Raw genomic sequence first — 22,594 nt, 5'->3', positions numbered from 1 at the left:
GGTGTGATTGGGATGGGGAGCTTAGGACCAGACTGAACTGTGATATTTACTAATTCTTTTTCTTTTCAAAATCTTACTTAACAGGCTGCAGATGATAGCAAAGCCGAAACTGAATGGCTGAAGAGCAAAGATAGGGTGACATCTTTTCTCCTCAATAACCCTGAACAGGACCATCAAGAAATGGATGTGGGGTCACAAAGTTTAGAGAAACTGGATATGAGCAAAGAAAACAGCAGTGCTGAGACTACCTTAGAGTATCAGGATGCACCATCACCAGAAGACCTTGAACATACTGTTTTCATGGGCTCTAAGCCAAAAAGCTCTTCCACTGAACCTAAGGTAACTGAACAAATTGAAAAGGATGGAGATAAAGATGTACTTGAGTCAAAAGTAACTCCTTCAGACCTGGAGAAACAAATGGGTAAGAACTCATTTCTGAAAACTCAAAATTGTTATTAATGTTCCTCAATAAAGTTTATAATAGAATTTTTCCCACTATAAGAAAAAAGCATCACAACCAGGCACTGTGGCACATGCTTACAGTATCAGCACTAGGAGCCTGAGGCTGGAGGATTGCTTGAGCCCAGGAGCTTAAGACAGCCTGGTCAACAAAGCAAGGCTCTGTCTTTACAAAATAAAAATTAAAAAATTAGCCAGGCATGGTGGTATGCGCCTGCAGTCACAGCTGCCCTCGAGGCTGAAGTGGTAAGAGTTCAGAAGTTTGAAGCCTCAGTGGGCCGTGATTGCACTTGCGTACCCAGCCTGTGCGACAGAGCAAGACTGTGTCTCAAAAAGAAAGCGTCAGGGTTAAATTATTACATGCTCACAGTATACTGGTTCCTAGACACAACACACAGATCTTGCTGTTTTGGCTTAGAAAGTATGGCTTACATTGTTTAATGAATAGGTATGAAATTTCAGAGGAGGAGGACTTATATGTACTTTTTTATTTGGCCATGAAATTTAGAAAAGAACAGTCATATTTTAAGGAAGGAAATAAATGTAAGATGCCATAGTCTGACTTGAAAGTCCTTCCAGTAGCTATGAGAAGTAACTTTACAGAACAAAGTATTGCAATTTTTAATTTATCCAGCAGTCTTAATTAAGCTTCTAGAATTCTCATAAATCAGGAATTTCATTCTACTCTCCATCCTCACCTCGAGAATAATCACTGGACAGTTAAATGTTCAGGCTGGGTACGGTGGCTCACACCTATAATACCAGTACTTTGGGAGGCCAAGGTGAGAAGATTGCTTGAGCCCAGGAGTTCAAGACCAGCCTAGACAATATAGGGAGACTCCATCCCCATACAAAAAAAAAAAAAAATTAGCTGAGTATGGTGGCAAGCACCTGTAGTCCTAGCTACTGAGGACACTGAGAGGGGAGGATCACGTGGGCCCAGGAGGTGGAGGTTGAGCATGCAGTGAGCCATGATTGCACTATTGCACTCCCACGTGGGCAACAGAATGAGACCCTGTCTCAAAAAGAAGAAGAAAAAAACTAGTTCAGTGGCTAGTGCATTTATATTATCTTTGTTTTCAAAAAATTTTTTTGAGTCCCTAATGTATGCCAGTTAGCTCCTACTATGTTTATTCTGGGTGTTGAAGATAGACAGTGAGTAAAGTAGAACCGGTACCTGCTCCCATGTCACGTAGAGCATGGTGGACTATATTGACAAACACTCACAGTCCAGTTTGGTTCATGCTATGTTGGAGGGATGGGGGGCCAGGGGAACACTAGTGAAGGGAAGAGACTTGACCTAGAATTGGTGGATCAGAAAACTTAGCCTATTTGTGTATGTTTCTTACCCTACATACAGTTTTAACAAGGTTATTTAAAGGTAAGTGGTAACTCTAAAGTTGTAAACACGCACACACTTACATAAAAATCTAGTCTTAAGTAGTTTAAGAGGTGGGTCCCCTGAAGTTTGGACTATATCTTTATTTAGTAAGCATGGGCACTGTTAATTCCTTGCTCTAAGAACTTTAGGACTATGCTCGTAAATGTCTAGAAATTTACACTGCCTTTTTTTTTTTCCTTCTTTTAATAAGACAGTCTTGCTCTGTCACCCAGGCTGGAGTGCAGTGGGGCTATCTCATCTCACTGCAACCTCTGCCTCCTAGGTTCAAGCAGTTCTCTTGACTCAGCCTCCCAAGTAGCTGAAGTTGAGGCATGTGCCACTGCTCCCGGCCTACACTGCTCTTCTGATGTGTCTTGTTCTACCAAAATGTTTAAATGGTAGCTATTCAAAGAATGTCCGTACCGTTATCTTCACTGATTATTCCTAACGATGTTAGGCAGTCTCAAATAGAAATCTGTATTTTTTTTGGTAGGGGGGTTCCTATAGCACAGACTCTAGAGTGACGCAGGCTGGATTTGAACCGTAGCTCAGCTGCTTACTGAGTATGCGTCATGAGCTGGGCTAGGCAGTATAACCCCAGGCTTCAGTTTTCTTCTCTGCTTTTTTGGATGTTGCATTAGTGCCTATTCAGCAAAAAGTGAAAAGTGAGGCCCTGAGTGTCCAGAAGCGTCTGTGTTTATTGGGTACAGGGTAGACGGCAGGGTAGTGAGTGGGGTCATTTTAAGGAGAGTGATGGGGCCAAGACATTCACATGAGCAATAAGCAAGGGGCCTACCCGCATGAGGTCACCGAGGAGGTGGGCAGTGTGTAGTAAGGAGGGTGCAGTGTGCAACATCTCTTATGTTGGGCCAGGCACCTTCTAAGGATGTCTACGGGAGGATGTGCTGAGTCAGTACAGCGGCAACAGCTGACGGGCTCTGCCGCCACCTGCTGGCAGCTTCCAGTGGTTTCTGTAGGAAGATGCTTGGAGTCCGCACAGTAGCTAGAGAGCTGACAGGTTATACAGCCACCAAGGCGCGGTTATACAGGCAGGGTTTTAAGCCCTCCGATGCTCGATGCTCGCGAGATTGCCGGCCAGAGGCCAGCTTTCCATAAGAACTGGACGCAAGATACTGCAACTCCTTCACAGGAGGAGTGACTCTTGTTCCAAGCCTGCCCTGTAGCTCATGCCCTTTCAGTCAGGGGCACGGCTGCCTGGGCCATAGATTCTTGTCCTGGTAGAACTTTTTCCATTAATTCATGCTCGGTACCGTGTCTGCTGGAGACATTCCGCTGACTATAAACAAGATATGATTATGTATGTAGAGCTGTTTTTCCCTTAATTCATGCTCTGTACCGTGTCTGCTCTAGACAATCCTCCCTATGAACTAAGATATCATTTTATATATATACAGAAAAGGAAATAACTGAGTAGTAAGATATTCTTCCAATTATAAACTAAAATATTATATATAAAGGATTATGTAAAAGGAAATAACAGAGTAGTAACATTATAAACGAAGATATTCTTCAGCCACTAATTGTGCTGGGGGTCTCCTTAACTTTCCTTCCTTGGTGCCCAGAAGTGGGGATTACCCACACAAGATCTCAGTAATCACTAAACATTTAGCGTAAATAATGTTCTTGTCTGTATGACTCACAGGCCGTTTAGAAGGTGCGGAAACAAAAGACCTCTTAGCTGCAGAGGAGGCATTTTCAGAATGGAATCACTTAAGCCCCATTCAAAGCTGTGTACCATCAATCCATGAAGGGTAAGTTTACGGAGAAAAATTCAAAAATACTTTTTAAAAGAAGTTTAATGAAATTGTGAACCAGAAGTAAAATATTCTGCACATGTTAGATTTCATTTAGATCTTTAACATCTCCATTTTGGTGATGTTGGCTGTTTTAAAAGAAGTTTAGTGATACAGTTGTATGTTATTTAGTAGTTACTGACATTTTCGCAGTGCTACTAGACATTTTGGAAATATACAGAGACATGATAAATTGAGGCAGAACTCTTTTTTTTTTTTTTTTTTTTGAGATGGAGTTTTGCTCTCGTTACCCAGGCTGGAGTGCAATGGCGCGATCTCGGCTCACCACAACCTCCGCCTCCTGGGTTCAGGCAATTCTCCTGCCTCAGACTCCTGAGTAGCTGGGATTACAGGCACGCGCCACCATGCCCAGCTAATTTTTTGTATTTTTATTAGAGACAGGGTTTCACCATGTTGACCAGGATGGTCTCGATCTCTTGACCTCGTGATCCACCCGCCTCGGCCTCCCAAAGTGCTGGGATTACAGGCTTGAGCCACCGCGCCCGGCCAGAACTCTTAATATTCTTTGGTGAACTCTTAATATTCTTCAGTGATTCTGTTTCTGTTGAGACCAAAAGTTTCACTCCCGGCTGTGCATTCCTCCATGCCCTCTGCTTTCAGTGGTTTCAGGATGATCAGGCACAAGACTCTTACAGGTAGCCCAAGGTAGAGCACAGGGTAGATAACAGTTTTATTTCCTTTCATTTGTTCAATACATGACTCTTAAGTTTGGTTTTTTAATGACCGGTTGACACATTTTACTCCCAAATAATTGACACCTTACTAGACAGCGTGTTCAAAGCGTGGTCAAGCAGATTGGTAAGAGTTTTAGTTTATGTTCTGCAACAAGATAAACAGCTTGCCTTGGAATATAAATCAGTGCTCTGCTTCCTTTAGGGAAAGTCAGCTGTGCTAATCAGAATGGTTAGTGAAGTAATTGATTCGACTTCTGGCAAGAGCACTTGTCTCGTAAGACTGACACAGATTGCATATCAGCACTTTGAATAGCACCGTTGCAGAGGGTACAGAAAAGGGACACCTTCAGTTATCAAGTAGTAGTGAGGGTAATTCAGTGAAACTAACTCACAGAAAATATAATTTACATTATAAATGGTTCGTTAATTTATAAATAATGAAAGGGACTTTCCAGACCACCTATACAATTCAGTGTCCTGATAGTCACCCCTTGTACATTGAACTTAAATCACATGCTTTACGACTGAGACATCTGGATTATTAGCTGGAATCTTTGCCAGGCCTGCATGGAAACAGTAAAAGAAGCCAATATAAAAGGATTATCCAAATTATTTTATCATTCTAATGTTTTTTGAATTTTAATGAAAACTAATGTTATTTATTGCAATGGCTTTGATGGAAATTGCAACAATTGCAAAGCAAAGAGCAATCACATGAAACAGAATCACATGAGAATCTAGGTGCATATTCACTATCTCAGTTAAGATGTGTCACTGTTGGTTATTATTTTAAAATCCATACATGTTTTAAATACGTGCTTTTTCTTGAATTTACCTTAAAATTTACTATTTGTCCTAATTTTTAAAACTAGCATCCTTTAATTGGGTTTTGAGAAAGGTCAGATTAGAATATTCAAGGAGCACTGTCATCATATTCCAGGGTTTATATTCATCATATGGATTAATAGAGGTTTTATTGGTCTCTTAGTCATTTACCATACTATTTCCAGGTAGCATTAAAATATTGAACCTTTCTTCTACTGAGTTCATAGGAAATATTCCATAATACTTGACAGACTTGTTTGAAAACTGTGGCCACAGATTATTAAAACTTGGCTTAAATATAATGTATACTAACAGGCATTTTTAAATCATGTCATTTCTACTTTTGTTGACAAGAGTTAAAACATTAGAAAATAGGAAAAACAAGTACAGAGTTGTTTCTACTTCACTGGTCAGTTTTATATTGTTGTTCATAATGAAGTTGAGTTGTATTCTCTGAACCTCAGTTGTGTATGACTAAAATGGCAGGTTAGCAGGTAGGACTATAAAGCAGGTTAAAGCAGGTGGGATCTTCTTACGCACTAAGGTGTGTATTTCTTTTTCTAAAAAGGAAAGTCTTCGCCCAGAAGTCCAAGGCAGCAGTGATGGACGAAGGATTAACGTCTGCTGAAACCTGTACCTCTGCAAGTAGAGCAATTGGCGAGAAATGTAGGTGTTATTTTGACTTTAGGATTATTCCATTTTTATGTTTTGAGTAAAGAGTTTTCTATTCTTAGAACAAAAAAATCTATTCTGTTATTCATATTTTCCCCCTCAATTATTCCTCCCTCTCTGGTCAGCTCTCAGACAGTGGGTTGCTTGTAAGGCATTCTGTGGCTCTAATGTTGAAAGTCTTAGAATGGTTTTTGTGGACATATTTTCCACAAGAAATATGAAAAAAGAACAAGTAAATTACTAGTCCATAGCCAACTGCATTCCTACTGTTTGATCTTGGACTCTGAAGAGTTTTTATTTTGTGTTTGTGATAACCTAAGGCCAAAGTTGACTTTTCATTATTAGAAAATCACAAATGACTTGATATACTCCAGGGAAATTATATATATGGAATTTACTTTTTTTTAATTCAATGAGCATTTTTGTGAGGGCCTATTCTGGCTACACAGAGATGAGGAAGATACATTTTTCTCAAGGAGCTTATGTTGGATTTAGGGGAAGCAGACACCTTGAACGCTTATGCCCAGAATTTGTCTAATCAGGTGCACATTAACCCATTGAATCCTCACAGCACTACCGTGACGTGTGACTCTAGAGCCCATGCTCTTAACTGTTACACCTTTGTCCCTCGTACGTGATGAATGCGGCTGCGGACAGGCTTCGGCAGGCTTGTCTTTGTGACGTGATTGAGAAGGTGATACGTGATGATAGAGTCATACAGAGAGAGTTGTCAGACATGTAAAAGAAAAAGCTCATCACCCATTTTAAGGGTCCGTAATTAACAATCTAAAGTGTCTTTCCTGAATTTTTGTTTTCTGTGCATATTTCCCCACATGTGTTGCAAGAGGAGATAATATGGTGGCTAAAGAGTGCAGGGTCCTGAACCAGAATGTTTGGGTTCATAACCCAGTTCTGCACTTAGGGGCTATACTTCCATTTTTTTGTGGGTAAAATATTAATAGTTCTAAATGGGAATATTAATAACACCCATTTCATAGAGTGGTCAGGATTAAGCCATTTGCATGTGAAGTGTTTCGTGTAGTGCTTGGTACCTGCAGTTTAATAAATGTTAGCTGTTAGAAGTAATCATTATTATTACATTTATTATTTAAAAAGCAACTTTCTTTTCTCAATGTATTTAAGACATTTCTCTGTCAGTAAAATAGATTAATTCTGTTCTTTTTAACCGCTCTAAGTGTTCCACATAGAGATGTTCTGTGCTTAACTAATTGCTTATTGCTGAACATTTGGGCCAATCACCATTTTGGGGTTTGTTTTGCTGTTTCTGCAGTGAATATGCCTGTGTCTTTGCACGTTACGTTCTATGTCAGTTTTTTTAACCATGGACTTGTTGGGTCAAGGAGTATATACAGATTTTTAATATTTTATTGTTGTATTCAATAAAGTTTGTATACTTCATGTATTTGATGAGAAGGGTAAAATGCTTGCTTTCCTTTCAGTTTGATGAGTATTCGCATATTAGGGATAACAGCCCCATTATCCATTAACAGTGTAGAAGTAGTTTTTCCTAGTTCATCTTTTATTTTTGTGCTTTTTTACTGATTTGTTGTTGTCGTTAAACACTAAAGCGTTTTTAGTTGTCATCTCCCCCCTTGTGGTATTTTGTGTCGTTTGCAAACTCTACACCCAAATATTTACATCACCTACGATTGCTAATGACATGTTAAGCTTTGGCAAAGGGGAAGACGAAAGAAGGAATTTCTTTTTAAGTGAGCCCAAAAATTATTTGTTTAAAGTGATAGAGTACATTGATACTCATTTAAGTGTTTTCTGCCAACAGAAAGCGATTCATTCTTTTTCCTAGTCATATTGAAGCCCAGATGGCATGTTCCTCATGTCGTTCTATAATTACTGCACAAGGATAGCTGGTAGTCACCTGGTGAATACAGTTTTCACATTTATAAGGAACAAGTGCCTCAACTTCCTTGAAGCAGTTCGTCATCGTATTAAAAGTTTCCTGATAAGGGCAGGAATTCTCTTCCAGTTGAGAAAAACCAGTGTTAACATTTTAAAATGTGAAATGTATCTTTTTTCTCTTTTATCTCTGTGGAAAGGTATGTATTGTTTAAGAAGTTGCAGACTTTCTGGCAGTGTGAGAGTTTGTTACTATAATATTCAAGTTCATTGTCGCCTTTTCCTTTCTGATGGTTCCCTTAATTGTGTGTAGATTTATTTTTCAGTTTAAATGTAAAAGATTCACTCTCACTTTTCTTTCAGCTGTGGCTGATGTCCTTGGTGATAGTGGCAACTCTGCAGGTCCTGTTATCTCTGAGCCTAGGCTTAACCAGGAAGTAGCGTTGAACTTAAAAGCAGATCATGAAGTAGAAGTTGATGGACTAGAAGAACGTATTGACTTCCCAGAAGAAAAGCTTCCAATTTCTGACAGCCCTCCTGATACTCAAGAAGTTCATGTAAAAAAATTAATTTTTTACTTCTTTGTCAGTTTTGCTTTAGTTGTTTGAAGACACAGTGGTTCAAACCTAACACGTTCATTCGTTTGCCTGCTATATAAAAATTTCTTTATAAAAATCTGGGTTCAAAAAATAAGTGTATAAATATTTTGTGGAATATAAAAACACATCCTTTAAGAAATTGGCCTTCAAGGTGGGTGCTGTGGCAGGTGCTTGTAGTCCCAGCTACTCAGGAGTTTGAGAAGGGAGGACCTTTGAGCCCAGAAGTTCAAGACCAGCCTGGTCAACATAGCAAAATCCTGTCTTGAATAAATAAATAAATTGGTTTTTAAGGGTGTGTTAAAGAAGCCATACTTTCACCACCTTAATTTTTGCTAATCTGGTTCAAATGAAAGGTTTTTTTAGTCCTAAGACCATGTGAATACATGGATACAGTTAAACAGGATATCCCCCCCATGCATCCTTATTGGGAGAATGAGAGTCAGCTGGCTGCTGTGGAATATCTGTACACTCTGGAAAGGATTTTTTGCACTTAATGTGACTTAAGAGTTTTTTTAAAAATTCTATTATACCAAATCTTTTATTATCAGCAGGCACCTTTTATGTAATAAATTTTAAGATTAAAAAAAAAAAAACTCTACTAATTATTTATAGAAATTTGATAGTTTAGAATTTGGGAAGTTTCTTAACTCTTATCCATGGTCATCCTAGTGAATATTTCGACTGCCAAGTAGATGAGTAAAGTTCCAGTTCCTTTAGTTGGGAGGCTAATAAAAATTGTGGGTATGGTGTAAGTGGGAATTCTGATTTCTAGGTTGTTTCCAGTCTGTCATCTCACTGATTGTTTGGGGATTGGCAAATGTCATTGTCTAGGTGGGTGGTAATGTTCTACCTTCTTGGTCAGGAGATCTCTCTGTTACTTTCTACCTCCTCCTTTTTCTCCCCTTCCCTTACCAAAAGGTAAATGCAAGGACCATTCCTTCTTCCACCAAACCCTTGCAGGAGAGGTACTGAACTTGAAAGCCTTAGGAATTTCATGGTTTATGCAGCCCCAGCAAAGGGAAGAGGATTGAGTCTAGCCCAAGGGAGCTTATGTATGTGAATTGTTCTTCAACCTTACGGGGATCGTGCTGTTTAGAAAAGTGTGGATAGTTAGGTAATTTGGGGAATATCATTAAAACACAGTTTGGGGGTTGTTGCTTTTTCTCTGGTTAATTTTTTTTCTTGGGTGAGAGTAGAATAAGTCCTTAAATGTTCTCAGAACTGTTAGCGTCATAATTTTCAAGGTTTTGTTGACTGTCTTTTTAGCCAGGGAAATGTGGAATTTCTAGTTAAATTTCAGTCATAATTTCAAAATCTATCTAGTTATTTTGACTAAATGAGAAACTAATTGCTTAAAGGGATGTTTTATAAAGTAAACCCATAAGCATATATGCCATATTAAATATAATTTATGTTTTAAAAGGCACACAGCCAAGGGTCATCAAAAACCTGTGTGCTTCAAGTTAAAATATATATTTATTTAACCAGTCTTTTATCTTTAATTCATTTAGGTGATTGAACAAGAAAAGCTTGAAGCTCAAGATTCAGGAGAAGAGACTAGGAATCTTTCATTTAATGAGTTATATCCCTCTGGAACACTTAAGCTTCAGTATAATTTTGATACTATTGACCAGCAGTTTTGTGACTTAGCTGATAATAAAGACACTGCTGAGTGTGACATTGCCGAAGTAGATGGGGAACTTTTTGTGGCTCAGAGCAACTTTACCTTGATATTGGAAGGTGAAGAAGGAGAAGTTGAGCCAGGTGATTTTGCATCATCTGATGTGTTACCTAAAGCAGCTAACACCGCCACTGAGGAAAAACCTGTATACAGTGGGGAAAATGGTAATCGTGGACAAGTTGCAGATTTGCCATCTGTCATGACTAGTGACCAAAAGACCCAAAAAGTAGAGACTTTACCATATGTGCCTGAGCCAATTAAAGTAGCAATTGCAGAAAATTTACTAGATGTAATTAAAGACACAAGAAGTAAAGAAATTACTTCAGATACAGTGGAACAGTCCATTCATGAAACGATACCTTTAGTAAGCCAGAAGGTAATATGTCCCACTAAAGTAGGCAAATCTGCATTTAAGACTGCTCAGGAAACAAGGGCAGTGACTATAAATGTCAGCCAGGTTGATGACATGATTTCCTCCAAAACTCGGACGAGAGGACAGCGAATCCGAAACACCAGTATCCAGTCAGCACAGCAGGAAGCATCAGCAGGCGTTGCTACTCCTAAGAGGTCAGGGCAGTCACTTAGGAAGAAAACTAGGAAGGCAGAAGAAATTTCTGAAGCTTCTGAAAACACCTATTCTGATGTTAAAGAAATATCTCAGAACCAGCAAATACCTCAACATTCTGTTACTCCTAGAAGAGGGAGGAGAAAGAAAGAAGTTAATCAAGACGTACTAGAAAATACCAGTTCTGTGGAACAAGAAATACAGACTACTACAGGTAGGGAATCAAAAATACTAAAATCATCTCAGCTCTTGGAACCAGCAGTTGAAGAAATGTTTAAAAAAGAAGTTAAGCTTTCATCTGTTACAAAAAGGACTCCTAGAAGAATTAAAAGATCTTTAGAAAATCAGGAAAGTGTTGAAATTATAAATGATCTAAAAGTTAGTAAAGTAGCAACTCCTAGCAGAACTATCAGAAAATTGAGAAGTGCTAATTTAGATGCTTCCGAAAATACAGGAAATAAGCAAGATGAGAAATCCAGTGATGAGCAGCTGCCTATTCATTGTATTAGAAGGGTCAGAGGGAGAGAGGTTAAACCATCAGATGTGAGAGAAGACTGCAGCCTTGACTCATCTCAGTTGATTTTGCAAGCAGAATCTGATATGTCTGCCATACCTAGGAAACGTGGTAGACAAAGAAAAATAAATCCATCAGAAGATGTAGGAGCTAAGGCTGTAAAGGAAGAGAGAAGTCCCAAGAAGAGAGAAGCTCCCGGCATTAAAAGGCGATCTACAAGAAATACCCCAGCTAAAAATGAAAATACTGATGTTGGAAAACCAGCTTTAGGAAAATCCATTTTAGTGCCAAATGAGGAACTTTCAATGGTGATGAGCTCTAAGAAGAAGCCTACAAAAAGGACTGAAAATCAAAGCCAGAAACGTTCGTTACACTCAGTATCAGAAGAATGCATGGATGAAATGACACACCAAGAAACAAAGGGCCGAGAAGAAAGATCGCTTGCCACGGTGCCCTCTGCGAAATCCTCCCATAGCACCAGGACTAGAGCTAGCAAGACCATCTTGTTGCCTGAACCAAAAAGTGAGCCTTTCTTTTCTCCAGTGTCAGAAGTTCCAAGGAAAGCAAAAGGTACTTTTCTTTCTCTGCAAAACAGGGTTTTTATCTCATTCAGTCTTCAGCTTAAAACTTGGTTAATTATCTGTCCTAAAAATGATTTGTAGCTATAGAGGATTTTCGCCCCTTCCCCTCTCAAACCAAAATTGATCTTTCAGTAGTAAAGTTTAAAGTTTCCATGTTTCAAAGTTTATTTTGAGATTCAGTTTTTCAGTATGGTTAACATAACCTATAAATCCTGTAACTCCCTTAACATAGATTTATTTTTTAGAATAGTGTAATTTCTCTTCTTTATTTGACTTTTGTAAATAATGTGACTTTTAGTTTCTCCCAAAATAGAGTGAGCATTTTTAATCTCCTAAGTACTGCTGCATTTGACTCATGCCCCAGTGATACCCACAACCCCAAATTGTTTTGAAGGGAAACACCAGTAATTTTTTGTTAAGATACAGAAACAATTTCTTTTTTTTGTTGTTTTTTTTTTTTTTTTTTGGTTTTGTTTTTTTTTTTTGAGACGGAGTTTCGCTCTCGTTACCCAGGCTGGAGTGCAATGGCATGATCTCGGCTCACCGCAACCTCCGCCTCCTGGGTTCAGGCAATTCTCCTGCCTCAGCCTCCTGAGTAGCTGGGATTACAGGCACACGCCACCATGCCCAGCTAATGTTTTGTATTTTTGGTAGAGACGGGGTTTCGCCATGTTGACCAGGATGGTCTCGATCTCTCGACCTCGTGATCCACCCGCCTCGGCCTCCCAAAGTGCTGGGATTACAGGCTTGAGCCACCGCGCCCGGCCTACAGAAACAATTTCAATCCGTATTCACTATTGCCCATAAACTGGCACATCTGTATGCCTTCATCTTCAATGAGGCCATCCTTTGTTGTCACTGGTGAGCTAAGGACTCTGTATGGTTGGTGTTGTAGGTCAGACCTTCTCAGCAGGGGTGACCTCTCCCCAAAGGGAGCACCTATATATACATTAAGTACACAAACAGATACACAATGTATCTGCAGTAATAAAATTTCAATAGGGGGTGCTTTAAAGATGTCTAAAAAGATACTGGTGTGGCTGAATAGGTCCCCTTAGAGTAACTCTCTGTAAAAATGTTTATGGTTAGCTAAACAAAATGTAGGTTGTTTGTTTGTTTGTTTTGAGGTGGAGTCTTGCTCTCTTGTCGCCCAGGCTGGAGTATAATGGCACGATCTCAGCTCACTGCAACCTCTGCCTCCCAGGTTCAAGCGATTCTTATACCTCAGCCTCTGTAGTAGCTGGGATTACAGCTGATTTTTTTTTTAATTTGTAGAGGTGGTTTTTCACTATGTTGGCTAGGCTTATCTTGAACTCCTGACCTCAAGTGATCTGCCTGCCCTGGCCTCCCAAAGTGCTGGGATTACAGGCATGAGCCACAGCACTGTGCCATGTAGTTGATTAAGTTACAGTTTAATATTTGAATTTCAGCAAAGCAGTTCAGGGCTTTGTAAATAAAGTAGATGACTTGTTATATGTTAGAGCTTGAGCCCAGGAAAATGACCCTCCACGTAACAATCGATCATTTGTCCTAAAAATGGTGTGTAACTATAGGGGTTCCTCCTCTCCCCTCCCCACTCAAAGAATTTTTGGTTACATCTTCGACTTTGGTAGTATAGCTTAATTTCTTCATTGTATGAGAAAAGTGTGGTTATACCTATGCTTTGCATGGAGGAGAATGAAATGACAGAATATTTTAAAGTTGATTTTATTAAGGTGATATTAAAAAGTTAAAATGAGAAACATTGGCAGGGAGGGCAGGAAATTACTAACATAACTTATACACTCATGAGGGCTGGAGAAGTGTAGTAAGCATCACAAGTGAGGGTGGTTTTGTTAGAGCAGAGCAAACATCTCAGTGACTGATTTTTGTCCTCCTTACATATTTTTCATTTCTATACCTACGAATTTTAACTTTTTTCTGTTAAATTAAAAATACGTGCAGCAGTATGGAGATATATATATATATATAATATCTACAAAAATTAGCCAGTGGTTTCACCTACTTGGGAGGCTGAGGCAGGAGGATCACTTGAGCCTGAGAGTTTGAGGCTGCAGTGAGCCATGATTGTGTGCCACTGCACTCTAGCCTGGGCAACAGAACAAGACCCTGTTTCAAAATAAAAATAAAGACAAAAACAATACATGCCTACTTACTGAAAATAGAAAATAGAAGTATATAATCCAGCTGTCAAAAGAATCACTCTTCACATTTTCCTTCCAGATACGTATGTACGGTTGGTTTTTAAAAGCCTGCAGTTTAAGTATATGCATATAGTCTGCTTTTTTCCCCCTACTTATTTCATGAGCGTTTTCAGTTACTCTTATTTATTTATTTTGAGACAGAGTTTCACTCTTGTTGCCCAGGCTGGAGTGTAATGGTACAGTCTTGGCTCACTGCAACCCCCATCTCCTAGGTTCAAGCAGTTCTCCTGCCTCAGCCTCACCAGTAGCTGGGATTACCACCATGCCCAGCTAATTTTTTTTGTATTTTTAGTAGAGATGCAATTTCACCATGTTGGCCAGGCTGGTCTCAAAACTCCTAACCTCAGATGATCCGCCCTCCTTGGCCTTGCCAAGTGCTGGGATTACAGGCATGAGCCACTGCACCCGGCCTTCAGTTACTCTTAAATGTTCTTGAGAATCCAACCAGATTGGGCAACTTAGTGGGTCCCCCATCTCTACAAAAAAAATTTTTTTTCAATGATTTGGGCATGGTGGCTGGCACCTCTAGTCCTAGCTACTTGGGAGGCTGAAGTGTGAGGATGGCTTGAGCCCGGGAGATTGAGGCTGCAATGAGCCATCACGCCACTGCGCTCCAGCCTGTGTGATGGAATGAGACCCTGTCACCAAAAAAAAAAAAAAAAAAATTCAAAATCTTAAACGTAATATATATATTTTTATATTGGCATTTCATCTCACAAATGTGCCACAGATAGTTTAAAGTCTCTTTTGTTGGGTATTTGAATAGCTTTCAGATATTTTAATATTAAAAAGAGGCAGCTATTAGAATGCGATGATGGGATTGGAGGGGATAAGATTGGGATTCCTCATTTCTGCCGCTCATTAGCTGGGCAGAAAATCATTTAACCTTCCTGAGCCTCGTTTCCTCATCCTTAGAATGAAGGTGGTAGGTAATGCATACCTTACAAGGGGTTCTTCTTAGTATTCACTACTTTAACAAGCAATTGCCACTCTAGGATGTAGCTTCCTTTCTTCCTTTGCCCTTTATACTGTTAACCATACTTTCTGTCCCTTGGGCCTGTTTATATTTTATTTATTTTTCGCCCTCTCAACCCAGCTTTTCCCAACTTCTGGGAAGAACGGGGAAGAGAAGGCCCATATTTTAAACTTCGTTTTTACTTAGGGGTGGAGGTGCAGAGAAGACCGGGTACAGAAATACTGTGTGATTGAAAGGCTAGAGGTGGTCCTTTATTTTGTTGAAACATAGCGAAGAAGTTATCTTAGAATTTTGTGTTTTACTAGCTGAATGTATATGAAGCTTCACATTTTATACAGCACATACTTCTTAAGAAGGGCCTGCTATATGCCCGAGGCCACACTAGATACGTGATAGTCATATATCATTTGATTCCCACTGCAGCCCAGTCAAGTGTAGGCACTTTTGCTTCCTTTTGTCCACATTGAGGAAATTGAGGTTCAGTGAGATTGAGCACTCATATCACCCAGTATTGTCCTGGAGGTGCTACTGCTGGCTGGTAAGAGGCACTTGTTAAACATCCACAAACTTGGAACCCAGCCATGGTTTGCATTGGCCACAGTAGGCACGTTTATACCTTAGAAATCAGCAAACGCTGTCAATCAGAGCTCTCTGAATTTTCAGAATCATTTACTAGCACACAGCTGGGTTTGAACCTGGGTCTTCTGAACTCCTTAGTCCTTAAGTAGCACTCAAAACAGAGATGGGTAAGGAATTTACATACACACAAGAAAGTCTCATCTGCACTATAATAGAAGCATATGGGGAAAATGGTGGAGGCTAAACATTTTCACAAGTGATAGTATATTTTTGTATTTCCCTATTTATTGCTTTGAAATGGAGTAGGAAAGCTTTGGTGAAGTTTATGAAAAGCAAAAGTAGTAGTTTTCCAGATAGCCTAGAAGAGAGTTATAGAATATATAATTTTTGTAGGAATGTTTTTGTTCATCTGTTTTTTGAAGCCAAAAGCGGGACCACCAGTAGACCTAGCCATTTCTGCCATTTACAAGCTGGGAGCAGAGATGACTTATTTCTGATATCATTTCTAATTATTTTTTTTAATAATCATATGCTTAGCTGGACGCGATGGCTCACGCCTATAATCTTAACACTTTGGGAGGTTGAGGCAGGTGGATCATGAGGTAAGGAGATCGAGACCGTCCTGGCCAACGTGGTGAAACGCGTCTTTACTAAAATACAAAAATTAGCTGGGCTTGGTGGTGCGTTCCTGTAGTCCCAGCTATTTGGGAGGCTCAGGCAGGAGAATTGGGTAAACCCGGGAGATGGAGGTTGCAGTGAGCCCAGATCACACTATTGTACCCCAGTCTGGGCAACAAGAGCAAAACTCGTGTCTCAATATACCTACTATGTACCCACAAAAGAATTGTTTTGAAGAATCCTGTGCTTTAAAAGCAGAATTTGATACCTGATAGAACTCTTGACTGCCCCAGTAGCTGAAATAACGTTGAACTATAATTTGGTTTCAAGGGTTTGTAAATTATATTCTTGAAATAACAAATGCAAACATCTGTAAAGCACTTACCACCTGCCATGCAACGCCCTGTTCTGGTTCTTTAATCCTCAGAACAACTCTGATGGATGATATTATTAACCCTACTTCATAGAAACTGATGCACAGAGAGCTGTAGGTTACTTGATTCTGGTCTCACAAAAAATCCAGAAGCTCGGATTTACTCTGGCAGGCTGGTTAAACCTCCCTGTGCTCCTCTAATTATATTGATAATTGCTTTTAAAATGGGGGCCCTATAGTTTAAAAAAAATAAAGTATGTGGTAAATGTTTTTAATTCTGTATTTTAAACCAATTGTTGTTTATCTATGGAATATCTTCCTATTAGCCTTTTACGCTCTTACCCAGGGTGCAGTGCAGTGGCACGATCATGGCTAACTGCAGCCTCAACTTCCCAGGCTCAGGCAATCCTCCTGCCTCACCCACCCAAGTAGCTGGGACCACAGGCATACACTACCACATCGACTAATTGTTTTTTAAATTTTTTGTAGAGACAGGAGTCTCACTTTATTGATCAGGCTAGTCTTGAAGTTCTGGCCTCAAGCCATCCTCCTGCCTCAGCTTCCCAAAGTGCTGGGATTACAATTGTGAACCGCTGCGCCTGGCACTTTCTCCTTTTGTGTACATAAACTTTTCTGTTCCCTTTGACTGGAACAAGTAGTTCAGAATGAGCTGGCTGGAAAGAGTTTCACTTCTTTGAAAATAAAAAATCTACTTTGTAACCAACATTGTCTCTGGAAAAGCAGTAGTTATGGCACAGACAAGCTCAGGTTATGTTTAGGATTAATGCTTTCCCTGCTCAGAAAGCTTGAGGAGCAGGAAGGATTAAAAGGAAAAGACTAACACAGTTGAGTACCTGCTTTCATGGCCTGTCTTTATATTACAGCACTTTCTAGTTGGAAGCGTTAGATAGTCCTAAACATACGGCTTACCTAAATGATGGTGGAATTTTTCCTGTCATTTCTCTCCTAACATGGAAAGTTAGGTTACAGTACTAATGGTTTCCAGGTTTGGGGGTGTTTGTATCTTTCTAAAGTACATCATTTGTTCCAGTTTTTATTGTGTTTTTTAATATATATAATATACACACACAGATATATAGATATATATAGTTCAAAAGATACAAATAACAGTTTTTTCAACTTTTTTTTTTAGCTAAAAAAATAGAAGTTCCTGCACAGCTGAAAGAATTAGTTTCGGATTTATCTTCTCCTTTTGTCATCTCGCCTCCTGCTTTAAGGAGCAGACAAAAAAACACATCCAGTAAGAAAAAGCTTGAAGATGAACTGGTGAGAAACACAGTTTATTTGTATGTTTGTTAAGACATACTTTTTAAAAAAAATTAATGTTTCAATAAAATTTTAATTTAAATTTTAATGATTTTAAATTTTGTTAACTAAATGTCTTAAACAGTCATTTATACTCAAAGCCCAAAATGGTCTTTTCTACCCCTTTGAAGACCCTGCCTTTAAGACAGATCTGTGGTGTGTTACTGATGATATTTTACTGGCAGCTAGTTTAAATTACCTGTTAGTTTTTAAATTCTAGTGCCCATCAGAATTACCTGGTGTGTTTTTTTTAAGAAATAGTTGAAGGATTGGGTGTGAGTCCCTTATGTTTATAAATGTTAATTCATAAGTATTTACTGAATTATCTGCCATGAGTCCCTTACTCTGCAAGGCCAGGTTACACAAAAATCAGGCAAACTCCTCATCTTTCAGGTACGTACAGTTCAATTGAGATACACAGTTTCATTGAAGAGACAAAAATAATTATTTCATGGCATGATAAGAATCATTTATACCCAAATACTCTATAGATAGAGGTTAGAGAAGACAGGCATTCCTCCTGGCAGAGTAAACAGCAGATGCAAAGACTCAGAGCATGGCAGTGGCAGGCAGATGAGGAGTGTTCATGAACAGCAAATAGCCATGTGTGTATTATACGCAGTTGCTATGAAAGATGAAATGTGAGTAGGAAAGAATGGTCTCTGCTTGTCTGCTGCTTACAAAGTGAGAGCCTGGATAGGGACAAAGGGAATGGGTACAGAAGGGCAGAGGACAATGGAAACATTAAAAAATAAAACTGATAACTTGGAGATGAGTGGAATTGTGGGAACGAGGAATAAAGAACAGTCCTGTATAACTAAGGATTTTTACTAAAAAGTGTGAGGAAAGGATTGGACTTGGTGACTTTGAATTCATCAGCAGTGTTTGGCCTATGGTATTCCTTGTCTCAGGATAGAAGTTTTAAAATCAGATTCGCGTTTAAATACTTAACTTTAAAAATTTTTTAATCCATAGGAAGGTGACGCACAATCAGTAGAAACTGTGGGAAAGCCAAAAGCCAAACGAATCAGGACGTCAAAAACAAAACAAGCAAGCAAGTATGACTTTCTGTTGTTACTGATAGATTGAGACAGAGTCTGACTATGTCCCCCGGGCTGAGTGTGATCCATCTCCGCTCACTGCAACCTCTTGCCTCCCAGGGTCAGGCGATTCTCATGTCTACGCCTCGCGAGTAGCTGGGACTACAGGCTTCTACCACTACACCTGGCTGATTTTTGTATTTTTAGTAGAGACGAGGTTTTTGTCATGTTGGCCAGGCTGTTCTTGAACTCCTGGCCTCAGGTGATCCTCCTGTGCTGGGATTACAGGAGTGAGCTCTCACACCCAGCCTCGTTCTGTAATTTATATCCATTTTTTTCTCAAAATTAGATTTGAGAAGACTTAATTTTAAAAAGGATAAGCTCATCAGAAAAGATTAATTTTCAGGGGTATTCACAAGCACTGGCTCCCTGGCATTGTTGGATTTTACTGCTGAAGGTAGATTTCTCTACATACTAAAGGCATGAACGCCCAATCCTTTTGAAAGGAGAATGGTAGGATGGGAGCGGTTTATTCCCAGTGGATCCTTCTGGCTTTTCAGAAAAGCAGCAAGTGGGAGAGGGAAATGGGATGGTTTGCCTCTTTGTCAGTAAAGTTAGGTAACTATTAGTAAAAAATGACTATATACTTTTAAATTCTGCAGTTATTTTACAAAAAGCAATGAAACTGGATCCATGGGAAAATTATTCCATGTCAGATGTATTTGTTACACAGTATCTTGTTCATGTTGTGCTTAGTTAGGCATGGTTGAATTTAATAAAAGCACAAGTTGATGCATTTTATCTAAAAATGGATTTAACACACTCTTGACTGATAGCCCCGTTTACATATAAATTGGTATTGTATATATCTGAGAAACTCATGTTTGTGAATTCTATACGTATTTGCTAATGCTGGACATTTCCGATAGGCCGCGTGGGCCTTGCTGGCCTCTCACCCCTGGGCTGGCTGCTGGCACTCGACCCATCCTTGTAATCCAGCAGCGTTTTTAATACATTTGAAACATTTAGGGGAAAATTCCATAATTGAATTGTTTGTAAATATTCTAATCAAAAAAGAAAAAAAAAAATTCCACTTAATGAACCCTTAACTCTGCTTCTCATTAGCTTATAAGTGAAGCTTGAAGCTTCACCTCCGTGGTTTCTTAAAGCTGTTACATGTTTAATAAAATGCAAGCACTAAGCAGCCCCTAAGGCAGGCGTCCCCAAACTTTTTACACAGGGGGCCAGTTCACTGTCCCTCAGACCGTTGGAGGGCCGCCACATCCTGTGCTCCTCTCACTGACCACCAGTGAAAGAGGTGCCCCTTCCTGAAGTGCAGCGGGGGGCCGCAGTTTGGGGACGCCTGCCCTAAGGTTTCTTTCAACATGTTGGGAAGCCAGTTTTATAGGATCATGTGTTTATTCTTTTTTTTTTTTTTTTTTTTGAGACGGAGTTTCGCTCTTGTTACCCAGGCTGGAGTGCAATGGCGCGATCTCGGCTCACCACAACCTCCGCCTCCTGGGTTCAGGCAATTCTCCTGCCTCAGCCTCCTGAGTAGCTGGGATTACAGGCACGTGCCACCATGCCCAGCTAATTTTTTGTATTTTTAGTAGAGACGGGGTTTCACCATGTTGACCAGGATGGTCTCGATCTCTCGACCTCGTGATCCACCCGCCTCGGCCTCCCAAAGTGCTGGGATTACAGGCGTGAGCCACAGCGCCCGGCCTGATCATGTGTTTATTCTTAAATCCTATCTTTCTTTTCAGAAACACAGAAAAAGCAAGTGCGTGGTCACCTCCTCCCGTAGAAATTAAGCTGATTTCTCCTTTGGCAAGCCCAGTCGCCGGGGTCAAGAGCAGACCAAAAAAAGCTGCGGAAGCGGCGGGAAAAGGGCTTGGAAGGAACAGAAAGAAGCCGTCTTCCTTTCCAAAGCAGATTTTACGCAGAAAAATGCTGTGATTTCTTGGCAAGTTTTTAATGTACACCTATTTGTAAAGTCATCAGGATATTGTGGATTACTAAATATCTAGTTTGGAAGAAAATAATTTATATAAATTATTGTAAATTTTTATGTAAACATAAGGTCTTCAATAAGTAAAGTAACTCCATATGGAGTGATTGTTTTAGTACAGGCAATTTTTCTATTTTCTATTAAGACTTCATACATTTCTATAATGTGTAAATATGGATTACTGGAATGTTTAAATAAAGTATATACTTCACAGTGTCTGTGTCTGTTGGATTTTGAAGGGAGGGGCATCTGTTTCAGTCATTTTATATGCTCATGGGTCTCATTTTCTCTGTGATTAAAACATTAGACCAGTCTTAAAATGGGGATGATTGAACTATTGATACTTCTTTTTACAGTTACTATTTTATAATTTATGCACTTTGATTCTGTGATTAAGATTTCTAATCATCAAAGGTATTTTACTGGTTTTGGCTGTGACTACGTTAAGACTGAACTGTGGGCGTGTAATTTGGCCATCTTTGTAGTTTCACGAATTTCGCGTAACCTACCTCAAACGGATAATCCAAGTAACGCATTGGTTAGCTACACCGGTGGCATCTCTTACTCAGCAAGCTTAAAGTCTCTTTATCTTTAAAGTCTTAATTATTCAAAGACTAATCCAGGTTAGACTGACCGGTTCACTGCTCACTTGCAGCCTTATCAAAGGCTTTGACAAAGGGAAATGTAAAATAAACCTATGGATATTCAGTGCATCTTGTGTGTGCCTAATACTGATGGGATGAAACGTCTGAACAAGTTTTTATAATATTGCTGTGAAGAAGCTTGCTACTGAACCACAGAAATCCCTAAATATTCAGGTTTTAGAACTGGCAAATTCCCACAGGACCTCAGGTACAGATTATTGAGGTTGGGGAGAGTGTGAGAAGATGTAAAAAAGGAAAAGCAAAAACAAACACCCCGTTCTCTACAGCGCACCTGTGCAATTAAGCAGTGATACTTGATGTAGGCTCTAGAATTCATCAATAAATAAGTGTTGTAAAATAATTTATAACAGGTAACTGATAGTGTGTAATGAATGGTCTGTTAATTGATCATCTAGAACTGCTTTTGTTGGCTAAGCTTTTGTTTTAATGTGAAGCATAAGCAGTGTGCTTTCTGCATTATTTTTCTACCAAATAACAATATGGACATCGAGAAATGGATGAAAATGCCTACGCCAAGTATTGACAGTGTGAAGGTTGCAGTGCGGCTGCTACACTGCCTTGTCGAGAAATTCACTGACTTTGATTTTATTACTTTTTTAGTGATAAACTTGTATTTAAGCTGCTTGTCATTTATGGAGTATTGAACTTACTTAAATGAACTTGTTAAATGAATAGTTTAAAGATGAAACAATTCAGTAAATCATTTCCTTTTGCACAAGTAGCACAATGAGAAAATGGGTGAAACGTGTCAGGTGATAATTTTTAAACCAATGCAATTTGGTGAATATAGTTGTGTGGTACCTGTTTTTAATAGATGTACTTTTTTTTCCCCTCTGAATGTACATCCTGAGCAAAACAATTGCCTGTTCTAAAAGAACTTTATCTATTTTAAATGAATGTATGTACTTATGTATAAATGTCTTCATATCGCTTGAATAAAAACACTGCTCCTTAAAATGTGTTGCTACAACGTTTTAGGATAGCACATGAATGATAGTCATTCTTGGACCTCGTAGCAACCATGTATCTGTGATTATCAATGCATTGGTTAAACAAGGTACTTAGTATCATAGTAGTAAGGTAAGTAATATTCGCAAAAAGATACTTAGTGTCACGGTAGTAAGGTTAATAAGGTACTCAG

The 22,594-nt window shown here is 39.3% G+C and overlaps 1 protein-coding gene across 5 annotated transcripts in view; it reads left to right on the top strand.

The window, feature by feature from the left end:
* AHCTF1 (AT-hook containing transcription factor 1) overlaps positions 1-21,004 on the top strand; it is an 87,012-nt gene extending 66,008 nt beyond the window's left edge. For 3 of the 5 annotated variants that reach the window (XM_039464282.2, XM_074385446.1, XM_074385444.1), the window contains 8 exons: positions 85-421; positions 3,504-3,612; positions 5,743-5,840; positions 8,085-8,278; positions 9,832-11,650; positions 17,565-17,698; positions 18,713-18,795; positions 20,544-21,004. In XM_039464282.2, the coding sequence (XP_039320216.2) occupies positions 85-421; positions 3,504-3,612; positions 5,743-5,840; positions 8,085-8,278; positions 9,832-11,650; positions 17,565-17,698; positions 18,713-18,795; positions 20,544-20,736 (2,967 nt within the window). In that variant the 3' untranslated portion in view covers positions 20,737-21,004. Of the gene's footprint in view, positions 1-84; positions 422-3,503; positions 3,613-5,742; positions 5,841-8,084; positions 8,279-9,238; positions 9,373-9,831; positions 11,651-17,564; positions 17,699-18,712; positions 18,796-20,543 lie in introns of those variants that run through there. The other 2 variants (XM_074385445.1, XR_012513620.1) reach the window with 2 other exon arrangements.
* The last annotated feature ends 1,590 nt before the right edge of the window (positions 21,005-22,594 follow it).

Source organism: Saimiri boliviensis, chromosome 14 (genome assembly GCF_048565385.1).
Source record: "Saimiri boliviensis isolate mSaiBol1 chromosome 14, mSaiBol1.pri, whole genome shotgun sequence".
Lineage (NCBI taxonomy): Eukaryota > Metazoa > Chordata > Mammalia > Primates > Cebidae > Saimiri > Saimiri boliviensis.
This window is presented reverse-complemented; position numbering and strand designations above follow the sequence as displayed.